Consider the following 18,730-nt stretch of genomic DNA (forward strand, 5'->3'; position numbering starts at 1 on the left):
TTTCAAGAGATCCTTAGTAGACTCATTGGCCACTTTTAGATCAAATTATTATTTATTTTACTTGATAAAAGTTTTTGCTTATTAATTATTTATATGAAATATATAATATTATGTGTTATTGTTATTATTAAAACATAAGCAATATATATTTATATAATATAATGGATATAGTACCTTTTCAGTTGTATAACTTGCAAGTATTTCCCTTTATGTTAATTCTTTTTGTCATTGCTGTGATAGAAAATGCAAAAAGCAACTTAAGAAACGTTCACATTTTTAAAGTACAATCCTATCACAGCAGGGAAGTGAGAGCAAGCTGTCCACATTGTCTCTGAATAAACAGAGAAAGATGAAAAGCTTAACACATTTTCTCCTTTTTTATTCAGCCCAGAATCTTAACCCATGGGACACTGCTACCCAAACTCAGGCAAGATCTTTCCTCCTCCATTAAACACTTTTGGGGATGTTATTATAGACCAACTCAGATGTGCGATTTCATTGTGATTTTAAGTTCAAAAAAGTTGACAATGAAGGGTAAGCACCACAATAGCACCCGTTATTCAGAATAACAGCGGAGCTTGTCACTTTAAATCGTAACATTCTATCTCTGGTCTCTAAACTCTTACTTTCATCATATAAATGCAAAATAATTTTAGTGCACCTCTAAGTGTCCCCACAATTTATAGCCATCTCAATGCTGTTCAAAATGCAAACTCAAAACTCTTTTCTGAGACTCAAGACAATCTTTTAACTGTAAGCCCATGTAAAATCAAGTTACAGACTTCCACTGTACAACAGCACACAATAAACACTCCTATGCCACGAGGGAGTAACAGAAAGACAGGAAAAGCCAGATCAAAGCAGGAATGAAGCCCAACAGGTAAAACACCAAATGCTGCAATTCCATATCTGGCATCTGGACTCTCAGAGAAATCCCCTGGGCTCCCGTGGTCTCTGTAGGTCCATCTCTCTACACTGCCACCCACAGCACAGCCTCTGCTCTATGCCTGAAGAACTTCCTGATGGGTACTGAACAGTCTTAGCACTCCATCATCCCAGGGTATTCATGGCAACATAGGATTCACCTTCCCAGCATCACATTATAGCCTATCAAAGCTTCCTGGGAGGAAACACACCTCTGCCACACACTGCATGAACTCAGAGACTTTCTGAAACCTTCATGAAAGTCTTTATGACTACCTTCCTTTTGTGTATGTCATGCTTTAAAACTAAGGCCACGAGGATGATGTGTCTACGCCGGTCCTGATGCCAACTCAAAATGTAGCTTGGATCCTTCTTCATAATGATCTTTTTGTGCCTTCAAGGATTAACTCAGAGAAACGTTTTTCTTTGCTTGCCATTTTGAAGCAAAGAACCCTGTTAGCAGCTAAGGATCTCTCCTTTCAAATGAATTTCTATTTTCACAAGATGGAACTGAGCAAATGAAATCTTGCCTTCAGGATACCATTCTTTTTATCCCAGTGCAGACCACATTTCTCTTTGATAAGAATAACCCTCTTTATTACAGATGCTGGGATAGTCACAGGGGAAGAAGGTAGATATAAATACCACACAACGGAATATCACAGGCTTACTTAAAATATTAAAATTTTATTATAACTAAATTACACAGTTCTCAAGCATGAATTTGATATCACAACATTGAAGGGTTGTACAACTAGGATGCTCACTTTGCCTTCAGCTTTAAACTCACAACACTTTTATCACTAAACTACTATGTACCATTGTCACTGTTACTTGCACTATAGTCCACAATAAAAGCAGCAGCTGTAACTAACACAGCCCCAATGCTATACTGTCTTGAGATGTCTTCCACCAAAAAAACCAGTCTATTACTTTAGAATCCAGTCTCCAAAGATCCTGTGATTCAGACACAATGCAATCTGATTATTCGCCACCCTGTCAAATGAATGGACCTAGCAAGTTCCTGATAGACTTGCCGTCTAAAGCCTTGCGAACTTTGCTCTGCTATCTGTATTTCTTGCAGCATTCTTGTATTTCAAGTTTCCAACAGAATTGCTCACTGATCTCTGCTTAACATGATCTAGGCCTTCTTTGGGTCACAGATCCAAAGACCTTCACATTCCTCTTACAAACTAGTTCCAAAGTCTCAACCATCACACAGTCAGGTTTATCACAGCAATGGCTCCTCTCTCAGTGCCAATGTTCTACAGTGGCTTTTTTGATGTCTACGACAAAATACCTAACAAATATAACCTAAGAAAGAAAGAGTTTGTTTGGACTCAATTTGTAGATGTCAGGGCAGAAAATGGATGAAGGCAGCAGTGTGACATGGCTCATCATGTTGTACACATGGCAGAAAGAACAGAGATGAGTGCTCACTTTCTTCTCTTTATTCCATCTAGGATCCCAGCCCATCAGATTGTGCTACCCACCTTAAGTGAAGGTCCTTTCTGCTCAGTTAAATCTTTCTTGAAATACTCATAGTCACAAAAAGGTGTCTTTCTAACAATTGTAAACCCACTGATGCTGCCAATGAAGACTAACCACAGCATTTCCCTTCCACAGGTTGTCTTTTATTTAATTTTTATTTATTTATTTGTTTGCTTGTTTGTTTGTTGTTTTTACTAATTTATTCAGATTACCTCTCAATTGTTATCCCCTTGCTTGTCTCCTCCCATTCCTTCCTCTCTCTCTCTTTCACACTATTCCCCTCCCCTAGGTCTGTGACAGAAAGGGATTTCTTCCCCCACCATATGGTCACAGCCTATCAAGTCTCATCTTAGTAGCCTTCTTATTCTTTCTCTGAGTGCCACCAGGCCTCCCTACCAAGAGGAAGTGTTCAAATATGGGGCACCAGAGTTCATGTCACAGTCAATCCCTGCTTTCCACACAACTGTGGAGAATGTCCTGTCCCTTGGCTAGATCTGAGTAGAGGTTCAGTATTTACTGCATATATTGTCGTTGGTTGGTGCAGTAGGTTGAGCACATCCCCCTGGGTCCAGATCAACCCATCATGATGTTCTTCTTGTAGGTTTCTAGGACCCTCGGATCCTTCTATTTTCCTATTCTCCCATATTTCTGTCACCTGGAGTCCTAATAGGAGGTCCCCACATCTATCCCAATCTCCTGGTAAGTGAAGACTTTCATAGCCCCTTTGGGGCTAGTGCCCAATTATAAGTGAGTATATACCATGTGAGTCTTTCTGAGTCTAGGTTAACTCACTATGATCATTTCTAGTTTCATCCATTTGCCCACAAATTTCAGGGTTTCCTTGTTTTTAATAGCTGAGTAGTATTCCATAGTGTAAAGAGCTCAAGAAATTAAATACCACCAAACCAAATAGCCCAATTAAGAAATGTGGCTGAGAATTAAACAGAGAATTCTCAACAGAGGAATATCAAATTGCTGAGAAACACTTAAAGAAATGCTCAACGTACATAGTCATCAGAGTAATGCAAATCAAAATGACTCTGAGATTCCATCTTACACCCATCAGAATGGCCAAGATCAAAAACTCAAGTGGCAGCACATTCTGGTGAGGATTTGGAGAAATGGGAACACTCCTTCATTGCTGGTGGGAATGCAAACTTGTACAACCACTTTGCAAATCAGTCTAGCACTTTCTCAGAAAACTGGAAATATGGCTACCTCAAGACCCAGCTATTCCACTCCTTGGAATATACCCAGAAGATGCTCTGCCACACAACAAGGACATATGCTCAACCATGTTCAGAGCAGCCTTATTCATAATAGCCAGAACCTGGAAACAGCCTAAATATCCCTTAGTCGTAGAATGGGTGTCTTTTATTTTATGTGTGTTATTTGGGCATGTTGTGCACACACAGGCACCAGAGGAATACAACAAATGTCCTTCTCTCTGTAAACCTTACCCTCCTCATAGTGAGTACAGACCATGGTCTGCACTTGTGTTATGGGAACCCTGGCTAGACTGGCACTCACAAAATCCCAGAAAAACTCCTGTCTCCCCAGGACCCCAAGCACACAGGGTTATCAGTACACATGTGGCCACACCTAGCCCTTAATCAATGCATTATCAAATACTACCTATATGATCAAGGATGCCATATGACATATCCACAAGCTAACTCTCCTCATCTGTTAATTACCAGCTTACATCTATGATTTACCCAGCCTTAAGAAACAGCTTAAAGCTGGGTGTGGTGGTATATACCCTTAATCCTAGCACTCAGGAGACAGAGGCAGAAGGATCTCTCTGAGTTAGAGGTCAACCTGGTCTAAAAAGAGAATCAAGAACAGCCAGGGAACTATATAACAGAGAAATCCTGGTTCGGAAAAAAAAAAAAAGAAAGAAAGAAAGAAAGAAAGAAAGAAAAGAAACAGCCTAATCCTAAAAGGTAAGTATTCAATCAAATTCCATAAAGAGAACCTCATGTTTAACACAAATATCCATTAGAAAAATATCTTCACATAAGTCTTAAGGAAAATGTACATTGCAAAAGATTACATTTTGGAACAAACATATATAAATGATATTTCTGGAGAATACTTTACAAAACTTCATTCACCATTTTAGTAGAAACAGGCTCTAGAGACTACTTCAACAAAAGAAGCTTCAGAACCACATCACACTGAAGACTCATCTAGCAAGCACTGAGCATCCTCTGAGGGGCAAGAGGCTTTGCTTCACATTTATACGCAAGAGAGAGTAAAGCAAATAAACAGTATGCTATTCCACTTGCTAGACTGTAAATGGTACCAAGTCACAGAGTCAAGCAGAAGCCAGAAACTGTTGATGGTGAAACTATACTCTGACAGTTTAGCAAATACAAAGAAACATTTCACTTGACTAATGCCTATTTTAATTATGGCTTCTTTTAATATTAAAGTAACCATTTGCATGAGTAAAAACTCAGATAATTTTTATTACTGTTTTTAATATACTATTCAATAAATACCCTGGAAATCAACAATGATTACTTGGTATTACTGGAGTTAAACACGTTGTCTAAAATGCCTGTGTCTACTCAAAAGCAAATTAGCAAATGAAAGCAGTAACTCAAAGGAGATGAGGGCTGAAACTGTTCCAGGCAGCACTATGAAGAATGTCCTGCATCAAATTCCCATTGGCCAACCTGTCTATTCAAAGTCACAGCAGGCAAAGGTGCAGAGCATAAAGTCCTTCTGAGGACGAAACCGAGTGGAGGAAACAATGGTTCTGGCAGCATATTCTTTTGGATTATCACACAAATCTTTATAGAACATAAAGTTCTACATAGGACAAATGAGATGTGCATAACAGAGCCCTCCTACAGGTGCACATGGTATGAGCAGGAACACAGAACCACTTCATTTACTGCTACTTTTTAGAAGGGAAGTCTATATAAAGTACTTCTTTCACTGGGCAGTACAAAGTCATGTTTCTTTAGTGTATATGTTTTTAGAATATCTTAAACTATGCTTCCACAAGGTGGTCCTAGCCACTAATTATTGTGTTAATGTGCCTAACAGAAAGTCTCCTTACATGTATTTAATGATAATCAGTGAATAAAGCATGAATTCTCTTCTAGAGCTAGAGACTGATTTTTTCACATGACACTGTCTGACAAGACCACCACATTCTCCCCATATCAATATATCCACTTATTTGTTTGTCAGAAATAGGTTGGCTGGTTACTTAAACTTATTCACCAAAAACTACTGTGTCCATTAACATTACAAATCAAGGGAGCCCATTTCAGAGATTATTTTTAAGTTTTGAGAATAAAATCTGTTTTAATAGAAATATAAATAGGACAATAAAAGCGTATTTATTTTTACTAAAAAGTGAGTAAATATGACAGCATCAATATTGAGATTTTTATTTAAAACTTGTGCATCCGCGCTGGGAAAATGAAACTCGTAAGTAATAGGTGGTTGATAATGGGTAGAGAGTAAGACTCTGCATGTGGATACTTTATTTTCTAATAGGCTTCACTAAAGATAAACCTTTAAAGTTCTAGAAAATTTAATCAGCAGGTCCTCAAAAGTCCCATGTTCCTCTCAGCCTTATATGTGCACTGCCTGTCCTGCCAGAGGCATTTGTTACCTCCAAAACTGATCAGCTAGCACTATTCCTCGTGAGGAGTTTTAAACATGGAAATCCTACTACTAAGAACACATCACCTCCTTCCTTGCACTTTATCTACTAACCTCACTATTATTTCTAAAATTAGCTTATCTCCACAAGAGAAAATTTCATCAATCACAAACACGTAAGAAAATTCACCATGTGATACACACACCTGTATTCCACTCCATCGCTTGTGTTTGACAGGAGTGCCAGTTACCTGCTCAATTAATTCACAACCTTACAACTAGAACATAATAATTAATTTAGCAATCCAGAAATAAAATTCTCACCTAGTGCATTACATGTATCATCTTAACCTGTCTTTATATTTTACATAGCCTCAATAAAGAAGAAAAAACATAATGTGAACATACTCAGCTGCCTGTTTGAAGTGTTTCAAATCTTTCTTCAAGTTTTTGTTCTCAGTCTCTAAAAGCATCACCTGGTTGTAGACACTGGGAACACTCTGATGCATTCTGAGGTCAGTCCCTCTCTTCTGTATTAGCTCATACCTAGGACAAAGCAAACAGAAGTGTCCTACTTTAAAATGACTTATGTGTAATCCAAAATGTCAGCCTTAGGGAACTGGATAGAAATTAGTTGCTATACTCTGTTTATAAGTCAAACCAATCTTAACATATTGTTAAGATAAAATATCAGTGAATCTAGGTTTTTAAAATGCAATGGGGCATTTATGTTTCACACATTCAACTACTAGCAAACATAGCAAAATTGTCTCAGTCCTTATACCTAAAGAACTTCTAGTCTAGCAACAAAGATAATAAGTTCTGGGAAGCAGAGAGAATGAAGGAGTAAGGCTGGCAAGTGTTTGAACTATTTTATACCAACCAGCCATGCATGACAAGCATGAGTGACCAAGAGATTCCAGCAGAGACTTGAAGGAAAGGAGTGATGATGCCATGGGGGTCTAAGGAAAAGTATCCTGAAGCTGACAGAAAGTAAATACAAAGGCCCAAAGACATAGACATGTTGTAGCAAGTACAGAGCAAAAATACATGGACTTGTAGAATATCGGAAACTGAAGCCAACAGAGTGAATAAAGGAGCTATGGAGAAATGTCAGAACCAAAGCAAGGAGCCAGCTTATAGGCAGTTATTTTACTCTGAATCAGGATGAGGCCATGGGAAAACCTAGAGGAAAAACATAGTGACTCTTAAGAAATACATGACAACCTGAAAGAGAGAAGGTTAAGCTGAACAATGAAAAACAGTAGAGGTTATAAGAAGAGAACATTCTGGACTTGCTATAAAGGTCACGATAACAGAATTCATTAATGAATCATCTGTCAGGTGTTAGCAGAGAGGCTAGTCAATGACAGCATCCAAGTCTAGTGCTCAGTGATAGATAGCCATTTACAAAGTGGAACAAAGACAGGAGGAGCTGGGGAGAAAAAAACCAAGAGATTGTTTCCATCCATATAAAATAGAGTGTTTTTTAACAGAAATTCATGTGAAGACAAATGTTGGATATACACAACAGACATTCAGGAAAAAGTCAAGGCAGGCAATTTAAACTTGCACTTCATTGGTTCATAAATGTTGCTCTGCAGTCATGATGTGAGAACAGGCTACTTCAGGTAGTGAAGTGACATAAAGAATGAAAAATGCCTGGGACTGATTCATAAAATACTCCATTGTTTCAAGGTTGGAGTAAGATGGAGAAGGCAAACACTACAAAAGTATCTAAGGCCAGAGCATGAAAAGAAACTAGGAGAGCAATGACCAAGGGACCGAGTGAAGAAAAAGTCCCAAGAAGAAAGACATGAATGTGAATGGAAAAAAATGAATACCACCAGAAGCTTAGAGCCATCACTGGAGAGGGCAATGTGAGAGTCACTGTTTAAAACCTTCGGTGAAGTAGAGGAAACCAGCTAGAGTAGATGTGAGTAGGAGATATGTTGAGAAAATATACAAGTAAGGCAGAGACCAGGAAATCAAGATGTCCTTCAACAAGAAGCAGAGTCAGGAGACATTCCCAGGTTTGCAGCATATGTGCTATTACTGTTCACCGGTGGCTTATGGTAATATTCCCATACAGAGAGAAAAGCCAATGGAGAAACAAGCACAAATGCGCAGTCCTTGAGTAGGCAGAGGAGCTGGGTTCCAGCAGAAAGAGGGAGCTGGTTACAGAAGACAGTCTGTGTGCTTCAATATCATGGTAGAAGAGGGAAAATGCCCAAGGAAGAAGCAGAAGGTGGAAGGGGCGGGGTGAGTTGTGAAACGTCTGTTTTCTCAGAAAAATAGAAAGGCAGTGACTGAGGAAGACTTAATCCATGTCAAGTTGATAAAGTTAGTACTGACTTTGTAATTGCAAAATGGAAGACAGACTCAAATCTGAGCTTTAAATCAAGGCGCACGGTAAGCTCGCCCAGTCACCATCCAGGGATTGAAGCTAGGGGAGCAGTGTTTACGATCAGTCTGGCCTGGCTGGCTTTGCCACTTACTGCCTGTGCCTTGCTGACATTTGCTGAGGGAGATTTCCCCATCCTCTCTAAGCCCATTTCCTCATCCATGAAATGAAGATATGTTAGTGGCTACCTGCCACGTACAGCTGGTGGTGAAGTGAATGCTGTTTAACAGCAGACCGTGCTAATAGCAATGATACAAAGCAAATTCTCAAGCAATTAGTCTAAGACATTACCACTTTAACTATTTTATGCCATTTATATTTAGATAGTGTATTTATTACTTTTACTAAGTGTTTAAATCTAAAAATTCCCCTACAAGGCTGACTTCTGCATTTCTTAGTACATAAGCCTATCCACATATATTAATTGTTCAAATTTGGCATACTGTAAACTGTGTTTTCACAATAAGAATCATGGCATTGCTGTATTTAATTTAATGGTGATAGAGCTAATAAATGCTTACGTACAAATAACCAGAAGCCAACTCCTCACCAACTGTGGAAACATCAGTAGGTTTAAATGATGAAGAAATAACTATCTGCATGTTCTTCATTGAGAATTGATATGTATTCACACTACACACACACAAACACATTTCTATACAACCACTGAGCAATGTGAGGGACTGTTTCAGAGTTAATCTTAATTCTGGGCTTTGGCTTTAAATAAACCTGGTCAGTTGCAGGAAGTTGTAACCATATTGCCCACCTGAGTCATCACCAAATGTTATTGGTCAAAAGCTTCAGTATTCATCATTTCTCATAAATTAAAGGAATATATTAATTTATAATCTCTTTAATTGGGAACAAATTAAGTTAGTAATTAGATGTAATAAATAATTTCATGTCTTATTAATCTCAACAGAATTTTTAGCACAGTGCTGCCATCAATGAGATGCTAGGAACAGAAGCCAAATTGAAGAGTTCCCAGGATTGAAAAGGAAGTTGAAAGTAAAAGGAAATGGCCTTGTGCTTATTCAGAGGGTGATGATAACACAATTGTCCAAGTCCATGAGATAGACGCAGTGTGACTGAATGGACATGCTCAGGGCAATGGTCCAGCACATGGAGGGGGGTTAAGGCACTTCACATTTACACTGCTATTTTCTCATTTTAGCCCCTCTAGTTTTGCCCTGCACCATCAGTGATCTTTGTACATGAGCAATTCAAAAAAGAGACATAAAATAGTACTGAACAAATCTACAGTGGAAGCATTTTAGTGCTCCATAAGCAAATTCTGTCACATGGACATATATATGTCATTATATAAAATACATAGTATATAGAGATATATCATAGAAAATAACTTGAGAATGTTAGGAAATCTTAAATACTAATAATTTAGAACTTGTAAAAAACTGCTTTCTTCTTTGTCATTCATAGAGACTCCACAATGACTAATTAATTTCACATTCATATCATGAATAAAGTCACTTCCAATATGTACAAAGAATCATGGCTGTATTTCAATTACATTTTATTTGCAAAAACAAAAAGCAGGCCAGATGTGTCTCCCAAATCACACTTTCCTGACGGGGTTTTAAGACTTACTGCATTTATCTAATTATTGAAAGAATATGAGTCAAATTTTACTGCCCAAGTTTTGGGTTGGTTTTGGTTTTGGTTTTTGGTTGTGGTGTGGTTTTGGTTGTTATTGTTGTTATTGTTTTGGTTTGGTTTGGTTTTCTGTTTGTTTTATTTGGTTGGGTTTTGTTTTTGTTTTGTTGTACTTTTTGCACAACCTAAAAACAGGCCAGTATTGTCAACTACTTTTGAAAGGGAACATTAATACACAGCAATTCTATTTTCTTTGGGTTCTGTCTCTCTACAACAAAAACAGATTCAGCCAACATTCAGGAATGGTAAGAACTTAGGAGACTATCGTAAAAGAGCTACACATTGGATGTCAGCATGTGCTACAGAGAAATGCATTCTTCACACATTTATTAATTCAAATTAAAATATTCCCTATTCTTACATTATAGTCCTACTATATGCAGCATAGATGACAGTTGTTGATCAAATTCAAAATATTTTATGTGAAAAATATTATCCATTATGAGAATAACTAAAACAGCAGCTAGAGAGTAGGACAAAATTAGTTGAACCACAATATTACTAAATATACATTCATAAGTTTCACTTTTGATTATAGCATAATGCTAAATGGGTAGGTTCTTAGGAACTCCTTATATATTAATAGTATCATAGTTTCCTGAAATTTCATCTCATGAATCAGACTGCTAAGCTAGCCTACCATACACACCTAGCTATTTGAGCTAAAGCCTCAGAATCCACATATATATAGAGGAAAACTGACACAAATTGACCTTTCCATGTGTGCCACGGAGAGCACAGGCACACAAACTAATACACAGGCAGACCCACAAGCATAAAAATGACCAGAAAGAGCTTAAAATAATATATATAATATTTGGATCGTAATTATATTAAGGGAGTCATTCCACACTATAGACTAGTCTAACATGTTCTCGAAAGACACAAAATTAATTAAATCATATTAACTTTTCATCTAATTAGCTTCAAATTAATCACCTACTGTATTCAAAATTTACTTGAAATTATTTCTTCAGAGAAATTTGTATAAACTTGCTTTTTAAACCGTGCATACAGGAGACTCCAAGATGGCTGCAAGCAGCATGGACCATGTTTAGAAGCTCCAGTAAATGATTCAGGGAACTGCATGGAGTTCTTAACCAGGAACACCAAGATCCCCACCTCACTACAACGGGAGTACTCCACAGTTCAAAAGGATCAAAACACAGAAAACCTGCGTACTCCTACACACAGGAGGAGCACGGATGTTCTTGGACCAGTGTGGCAGCAGCAGTGGCTGAAGTTTGCACCTGGGAACCCTCCGACAGAGGCTATTGGCATGGTGACCGGTGGGAATTGCTGTGGGAGAGAGGATTCAGTGCAAGATTTGGCTAGCTGAGCTTGGCGCACAGTCTTGGCCCTGAGACCCAAACTGGACTCAGCACAGTTTGGCCCCTGAGACTCTAGCTGAATTTGGTGCATGGTTTGGGCCCAGAGAACCTAGCTGGGCTCAGCGCGTGGTTTGGGCTAGGAGTCCCTAGCAGAATTTGGCAGGTGGTTTGGGCCCAGAGAACCTAGCAGAGCTCAGTGCACAGTTTGTACCCAGAGTCCCAAGCTGAACTAAGTGGACACTTTGGGCCCAGAGACTCTAGCTTGGCTAGGCGCACGGTCCTGGTCCTGAGACTCAAGCTGAGCTCAGCGCACAGTTTGGGCCCAGAATCCCTAGCTGAATTCAGAGGGAGGTTTGGGCCCAGAGAACCTAGCTGAGCTTGGCGTGCAGTCCAGGTCCTGAGACTCTGGCTGGACTCAGCGAGCTCAGTGTGCAGTTTGGGCCTGAGACCCTCTTTGTACTCAGCGCTAACTGGACTAAGTGTGTGGATTAGGTCCTGAGACCTGTTTGGGTCCAGAGACGTGAACTGGACTCAGTGTGTGTGCAATTTTGGCCCCGTGACACTAACCTGGACTCTATAAGCAGTCTAGGTCCCAAAACACTACTGGGAACCACAGACCAGTGGAGCATCAGAGCTCCAGGACTAGGTAAATCTCAGGGAGACAGGGAATAGAATGGCATTTAGACCACCTCTGCCCGGCCTGCCATCAGTCTCCGGTGAGCTCCACTACCACAAGGGGACCTAAAAGCCTGTGGACAGTTTGGTCTGACCTAGTGCACATTCTGAGACCCAGGACAATTACAGGACCCACAGTACAGAGGATCTGGGGAATCACTGGCTGCGAGAGACCCACACTACAGGACTGGCCTGCTGACATCCAGATCAGTGAAGCATCAGAACTTCTGGACTAGTAAATCATGAGAAAACAGGTGAATCTATCCTCAGACTCCCTCCACCCAACTCCGGAAGCTACCAACCAAAAAGAGGCGGCAAAATGCCTAAAGGACAGCATAAAATCATACTCAAAAAAAAAACCCTTGGTGACCTATTATCTTTCCTCTGAGTGCCACCAGGCATCTCCATCCAAGGGACATGTTCAAGTATGGGGCACCAGAGTTTGTGTGAAAGTCAGATCTCCTTCTCCACTCAACAGTGGAGAATGTCCTGTCCATTGGCTAGTCTGGGTAGGGGTTCGAGGTTTACTGCCTATTTTTTCCTTGGCTGTTGCCATAGTTTGCGGAGGACCCCAGGGCCCAGACTCGCCTGTAGTTTTCCAGGACCCACTGGATCCTTCTATTTCCTTATTATCCCAGGCTCCTCGCACCTAAAGTCTCAATAGGATGTCCTCCCTTCTTACCCACTATCCTGGTAGGTACAGTTTTTCATGGGGACGTACACCTTGGACTAGTGTCTCGATATAAGTGAGTATAGACCATTTAGCTCTTTTTGCTTCTATACCCTATGAGCATATACAGGGGGAGGAGATCCCCCTCAGACACAGACATAGGGAAGGGGAGAGGAGTAGGGGGGAAGTGGGAAGAAGGGAGGAATGGGAGGATACATGGGATGGGCTAACAACTGAGATGTAATATGAATAAATTAATTTAAAAAAATAAAAATTAAAAAAAAGAAAAAAAAAAACCAAAACAATATAGCATCTCCAGATCCCAAAGAAAACAACCCAGAGAACTCAAACACAATGGAAATACAAGAAAATTACCTCAAATCCTTAGTAATGAGGATAATAATGGAGGAAACAAATAAAGTTCATAATCAAATGCAGGAACACGCAGTCAAACAGGTGGAAGACATAAAAGAGGCCTATAGATAAACATTGGAAAAAATTCAGGAAAATACAAACAACCAGATGAAGGAAATCAATAAAACTGTTCAAGCTCTGAAGGTCTATAAAGAGACAATGGAAGAAACATGAATATACAAACAAGAAGATGAAAGAAATCAATAAAACAGTTCAAGATCTGAAGATGAAAATGGGTTCAATGATAAACACACAGACAGATGGAAAACAGGAACATGAGAGCTCAGAGAGGAAGGCGAGCAACACAGAGGCAAGCCTTTCTAACAGAAGCCAAGAGATGGAGGTACGAATCTCAGGTCTGGAAGACACAATTGTAGATCTTGAAGCAACCATTAAAGAAAATGGTAAATCTGGAAAAATCCTGACACAAAACATCCAAGAAATCAAGGACACCATGAAAAGAAGAAATCTGAGGCATTGAGGAAAGAGAAGATGTCAGACTCCAAGGCCCAAAAAATATTCTCAACAAAATCATAGAAGAAAACTTCCCCAATCTAAAGAAAGTGATGCCTATAAATATACAAGAGGCCTACAGAACACCAAATAGAGTAGACCATAAAAGAAAAACTTCCTGTCACATAATCATCAAAGCACAAAATATACAGAAAAAATAAAAATATTAAAAGCTGCAAGGGAAAGGGAACGAATGACATTTAATGGCAAACTTATCAGAATTACACCCCACTTCTCAGCAGAGACCATTAAAGCCAGAAGGGCCTGGACAGAGATCCTGCAAATCCTAAGAGAACACAGATGCCAGGCCAGACTACTTTACCCAGCAAACCTATCAATGATCATTGATGGAGAAAACAAAATATTCCATAAACCTTGCATACAGTTTTCAGGCTTAAAAGCACCATTCTTTTTCTACTGCCAAGCATTCCTCTCTTAGTCTATTGTTAACAGAATTCAATTCTTCTCATAAAATATATTATATTATATTATATTATATTAGCCGTCAAAATAATAAAGATTAAGGAGAAATCTGGATGATATGACTGAGTTGGGTAATAGAGGAATGTCAATACAGTACTAATAATGACATTTTTAAAAAATTAAAAATTAGAAATGAAAGTGACTAGTTCTAGGTGTATAGTGTCAGCATATCAAGAAAGCAAAATATAATCTTGTATCACTGATAGATTTTTTTAATTAGAATTCAGTCCCAAAACTCTATAAATATTTTTATATAAACTCCACTTTCTATAATATGCAATATCTGGTAAAAAAAAATAACACTTGCTTCATATCTATCATTTACTATTTTTTTAAATGTTAGGAAGCCAAGACCATGACTGTATAAAGACAGCAAGCCTGCTAATTTTCATAATCAGTAAGACATTAAAAATTTTAATTTTAACAAGAAAATTATGTTGGGTAATATTTGAAAATATTGTTCAATTTACTTCAAATCAAATAATACTACAGAATAAAAATCAATGAGCTGTATAAATAGAGAAAGAATCCTTTTCACTAAACATAAAAACATAGTAGTGTTAGGGGAGTACACAAAATGATACCATTATAAATTATGTAAAACTAAAAGGAAAATATTTCAAAAAATGACTTTTTGCTCTATAACTCCAGGGGACATTTTATCTCTTTGATCATTTGAAAAGAAGCTAAATTTGCATAATGAAAAGGCTGTTGAATAAAGTTTTTCTGGGAAAAACATCCCCTGATAGTGTGTGTTTGTACTGTGGTTTCACTTAAGAGACTAGAATGATTTCTATCCATATAGGTAAGTCCACATTAATGGTGTTAACTGTAAGGTTGGCAGAGTCTACAGTCACCTGGGAGATGGGCCTCTAGACATGCCTGTGCAGGTTACTCTGATTGTGTTAGTTAATATGGACAGGCCCCTGACCTAGAGAAGATGAGCTGAGCACCGGCCTGCATTCAGCAGTCCCTGCTGCCTGGCTGCAGACACAATGTGAACAGCTAGCTCTTCATATCCCAACCATAACTGACTGGACATAATATAACTGAACTGACCCCAACATAAACCATTTCTTCCTTTGGTTGCTTTTGTGTTTTATCACAGCACCAGGAAAGTACACTAAATAAAGTACTCAGTGTTGTAAAGTCCTTTGAGAAAGCTGAATTTGCACATGGAAAAGCTCTTAGCTTTTCTGGAGAACTACTTAGCCGCTCAATGGTTTACCACTCAGCCTGAAAGCAGTCCAGCGTTCTTCTCATTTCCATTTTGATCAAGAAATTGCAGAGAAAGTCTTCTATGGTTTCATGTGCTACATGCCTTGGAGGAAGAACTGTTTTCTGCTCCTGAAATTTAAATGTACAATTATTTATTCTATAAACACCGAGATTTTTACTAAGAGAACAGTAGACCGTTCACTTGCTCATTTTTTAAACAATTCTTCTCAAGTATTATATTTCAGGGTCTATTTTAATTCCTAGAAATGAAGCTTTGGTGAAACAAAACATCTCTTATTCGCAATGTGATAGTTAAGTGGATAGAGACAAAATATTAATAACTAGTTTTGTTATCTCAGTTTTGTTTAAAGGCATCTGATTCACTTGTTTACATTCTCAAAAGGAGACTTATTTATGCGCGCACACACACACACAGCTTATCCCATGCACTCTGAATAATATTAATAAGTACCTAGACAAGTAAGGGCAGCATCTTGAATCCCCATCTACTGTAAGTATGTGCGTAGAGGAGTGTAGCTATGTAAGAACTGGCACAAAGGAAGGCTTCACTGAAAGGGGGAGATTTGGGCCACAGTCACAAAGACATAAACCCAAATGTTGAAATGACGAAAGACCACAATCTTTACTGTAGGTCTCAAAGGATCAAAATCAAATCTCAAAAGCAAAAATCTGTGAAAAGCAGATCTTAACTGTGTTAAAGGCATCTGATTCACTTGTTCACATTCTTAAAAGGAGACTTATTTATGAAACATATAAAATGTAATATAATGCTTCAGAGGCCACTTCATTCAACACAGTAGGAGGCACTACATTTTGTTATATGAGATTTCAGATATACTAATGGCAGATGTGAGAGTATTGGTTACAAGCATGCAATGCATATTCACTGGCCAAAAGGCACAGGCATGCCCCACTATGAGTAGCCAGATGAGCTAAGGTTTACATGTGATGTCATCTGAATTATCAAGTCTAACCCTGTAAGGTTTTTGAAGACATCTGTAAAAGTCAAGTTGAGTCATAACAAATCCTTTGATCAATTACAAAGCTGACAGCTCAGGAAATGTTACCATCACTAGTGAAGACCTGCAAAAGGACAGCCTTTCCTTCACTGCGCAGGTTTCAGAGTTCTGTGTACACACACAGTATTCACATTCAAAACATCAATGTTGTAACATATTTTTTAAAATTACACTGAATTGACCTTCTAAAAGACTTTACACAATTTATACCTCCAATAGCAGAAAGGTGAAAATGAGGTACATTGGAGAGTGAATTATAAAATGCAGTAATAAAAATAGTGAAATGAAAAGACTAATAACAAACTTCAAGATATAAAAAGAGTTATTAGAAAAGAAGATTGTGAGCATTATAAATATGTGGTCCTTCAGTGTGGCCTATACATCTGCAAACATTAACTGTGTTTTGAGATCTTGCAACACTAAAAATATCTTCAGGATGTGACTCCTCAGAGAACACACTCACATTCTTTCCATGTGGCTTGCCTCTTTTAAATTTTTTTTCTAGGATTCACTGTGTTGCAAGATGAGCATCCTCGCCTCTATTTTCACACCTCTGAAGCAATGCTTCCATGCTGTGGTAGACACTGGAAGTCCACTCAGCACGAACACACATCCAAACCACAAGGCCAACAGAAGCACCACTAATGAAGGACATGTTGGGACACCACCGTGTACGTGTCCTCGTGTGGTGCCATTCGCATTATTTTCAAGCCGAGCAGTAACCTCGGTGGCTCCTTCAGGCATGCAGGCCTAGAGTTTCATCATCAGGATGGGATGCTATTGTAAACAAAAGACCCACTTTTAAGTGGAAGTTCCTTTGTTACCATAACATGTAGTCAAACCACCCATTTAACATTCCTGGAAGCATGCGGGGCTGAACAAGAAGAAGAAAAAAAAAAAACAACCATAATGACGAGTTCTTAAAGTGTGTTCTTAGAGGCCTTGATTGCCTCATTTTTAATCTATTGCTATAACTTAGCAATTCAATTTGGAACCATTTTATTCTGCAAAGTCCTTAATCTACAAATAATAATTCATAAAATGCTTCCTTTTCTGCCAATTACTAGTATAAATATGGATATGTTCTAGAATTTTAGAATTCAGAAGGAGCACTGGGTTGTATATAGTTGGCTTAAATATAAATATAAAACCTTTAAAAGAGATGACAGCTCTTAAAGTAACATCTGCCAAACAGGTAGAAACATGCTCTTCTTCTGCCAACTTAGCAGTATCCATGTTCCTCAGCAGTCAAATCCTCTACAAGAACAGTTCACCATTTGATCTCCTTTGCAATGCTGGGCCGATTTACGTTATGACAAGACTAATATTCTGAAGGCTACTAAGCCTCTTCTGAGGAAGTGAACTTTTTAAAGGAAACATGGGGTGATGTATAAAGGGATAGAATTAGTATACAATTAACTACCTGGACAACTGTGCTGGCTAGTTTTTATGTCAATCTGACAAAGTAGAGTCATTTGGGAAGAGGAAACATCAATCAAGAAATGCATCACTACCAGCTTGGCCAGTGGGCAAGCCTGTAGGACATTTGCCTGAATAATGATTGGTGTGAGTGTGCCTAAACCACAGGAGGTGGTGCCACCCTGGGGGCAGTCCTAGATAACATAAGAAAACAGGTGAGCGTCCCCTGGATGGGGAGACCTGGTGGCACTCAGAGGAAGGATAGCAGGCTACCAAGAAGAGACTTGATACCCCATGAGCATATACAGGGGGAGGAAGTCTCCCTCAGTCATAGGGGAGGGGAGTAAGGGGAAAATGGGAGGGAGGGAGGAATGGGAGGATACAAGGGATGGGATAACCATTGGGATGTAATATGAATAAATTAATAAAATAAAATTTAAAAACAAGAAAGCAGGTGAGCAAGCCATGAGAGCAAGCCATCAAGCAGCACTCTTCCATGGCTTCTGCATCAGCTCCTGCCTCTAGGTTCCTGTCTCAAGTCACTATCTTAACTTCTCTGAATGATGGAGTACAAGGGTTAGATAAAATAAGCCCCTTTCTCTTTGAGTTTCGTTTGTTCATCATGCTTTATCACAGCAATTGAAACCCTAAATAAAGCAGAAATTGGTACTAGGAGCAGGAAATTGCCATGAAAAAACAGACTATTGGAGGGAACAAGGATTGTGGTAGCATTTAAACTTTGGGCTAGAAAAGCCACTGAGTATTCAGAGCTCACTGTAGGTGAGCCCTGTATACTATAAGAAAGTGGGCAGGCCAATCCATGAAGAGCAAGCCAGTAAGTAGCATT

At 38.8% G+C, this 18,730-nt stretch overlaps 1 protein-coding gene across 4 annotated transcripts in view; it reads right to left on the reverse strand.

The window, feature by feature from the left end:
* Positions 1-18,730, reverse strand: part of SPAG16 (sperm associated antigen 16) — an 819,872-nt gene that overhangs the window by 777,959 nt on the left and 23,183 nt on the right. For all 4 annotated transcript variants that reach the window (XM_084779848.1, XM_084779847.1, XM_084779851.1 and 1 more), the window contains exons 4-5: positions 15,435-15,553; positions 6,451-6,588 (exon numbers count right to left, since the gene is read on the reverse strand). In XM_084779848.1, the coding sequence (XP_084635974.1) occupies positions 6,451-6,588; positions 15,435-15,553 (257 nt within the window). The remainder of the gene's footprint in view (positions 1-6,450; positions 6,589-15,434; positions 15,554-18,730) is intronic.

The sequence above is a fragment of the Acomys minous genome (genome assembly GCF_964271855.1).
Source record: "Acomys minous genome assembly, chromosome: 4".
In the NCBI taxonomy this organism is placed as follows: Eukaryota; Metazoa; Chordata; class Mammalia; order Rodentia; family Muridae; genus Acomys; species Acomys minous.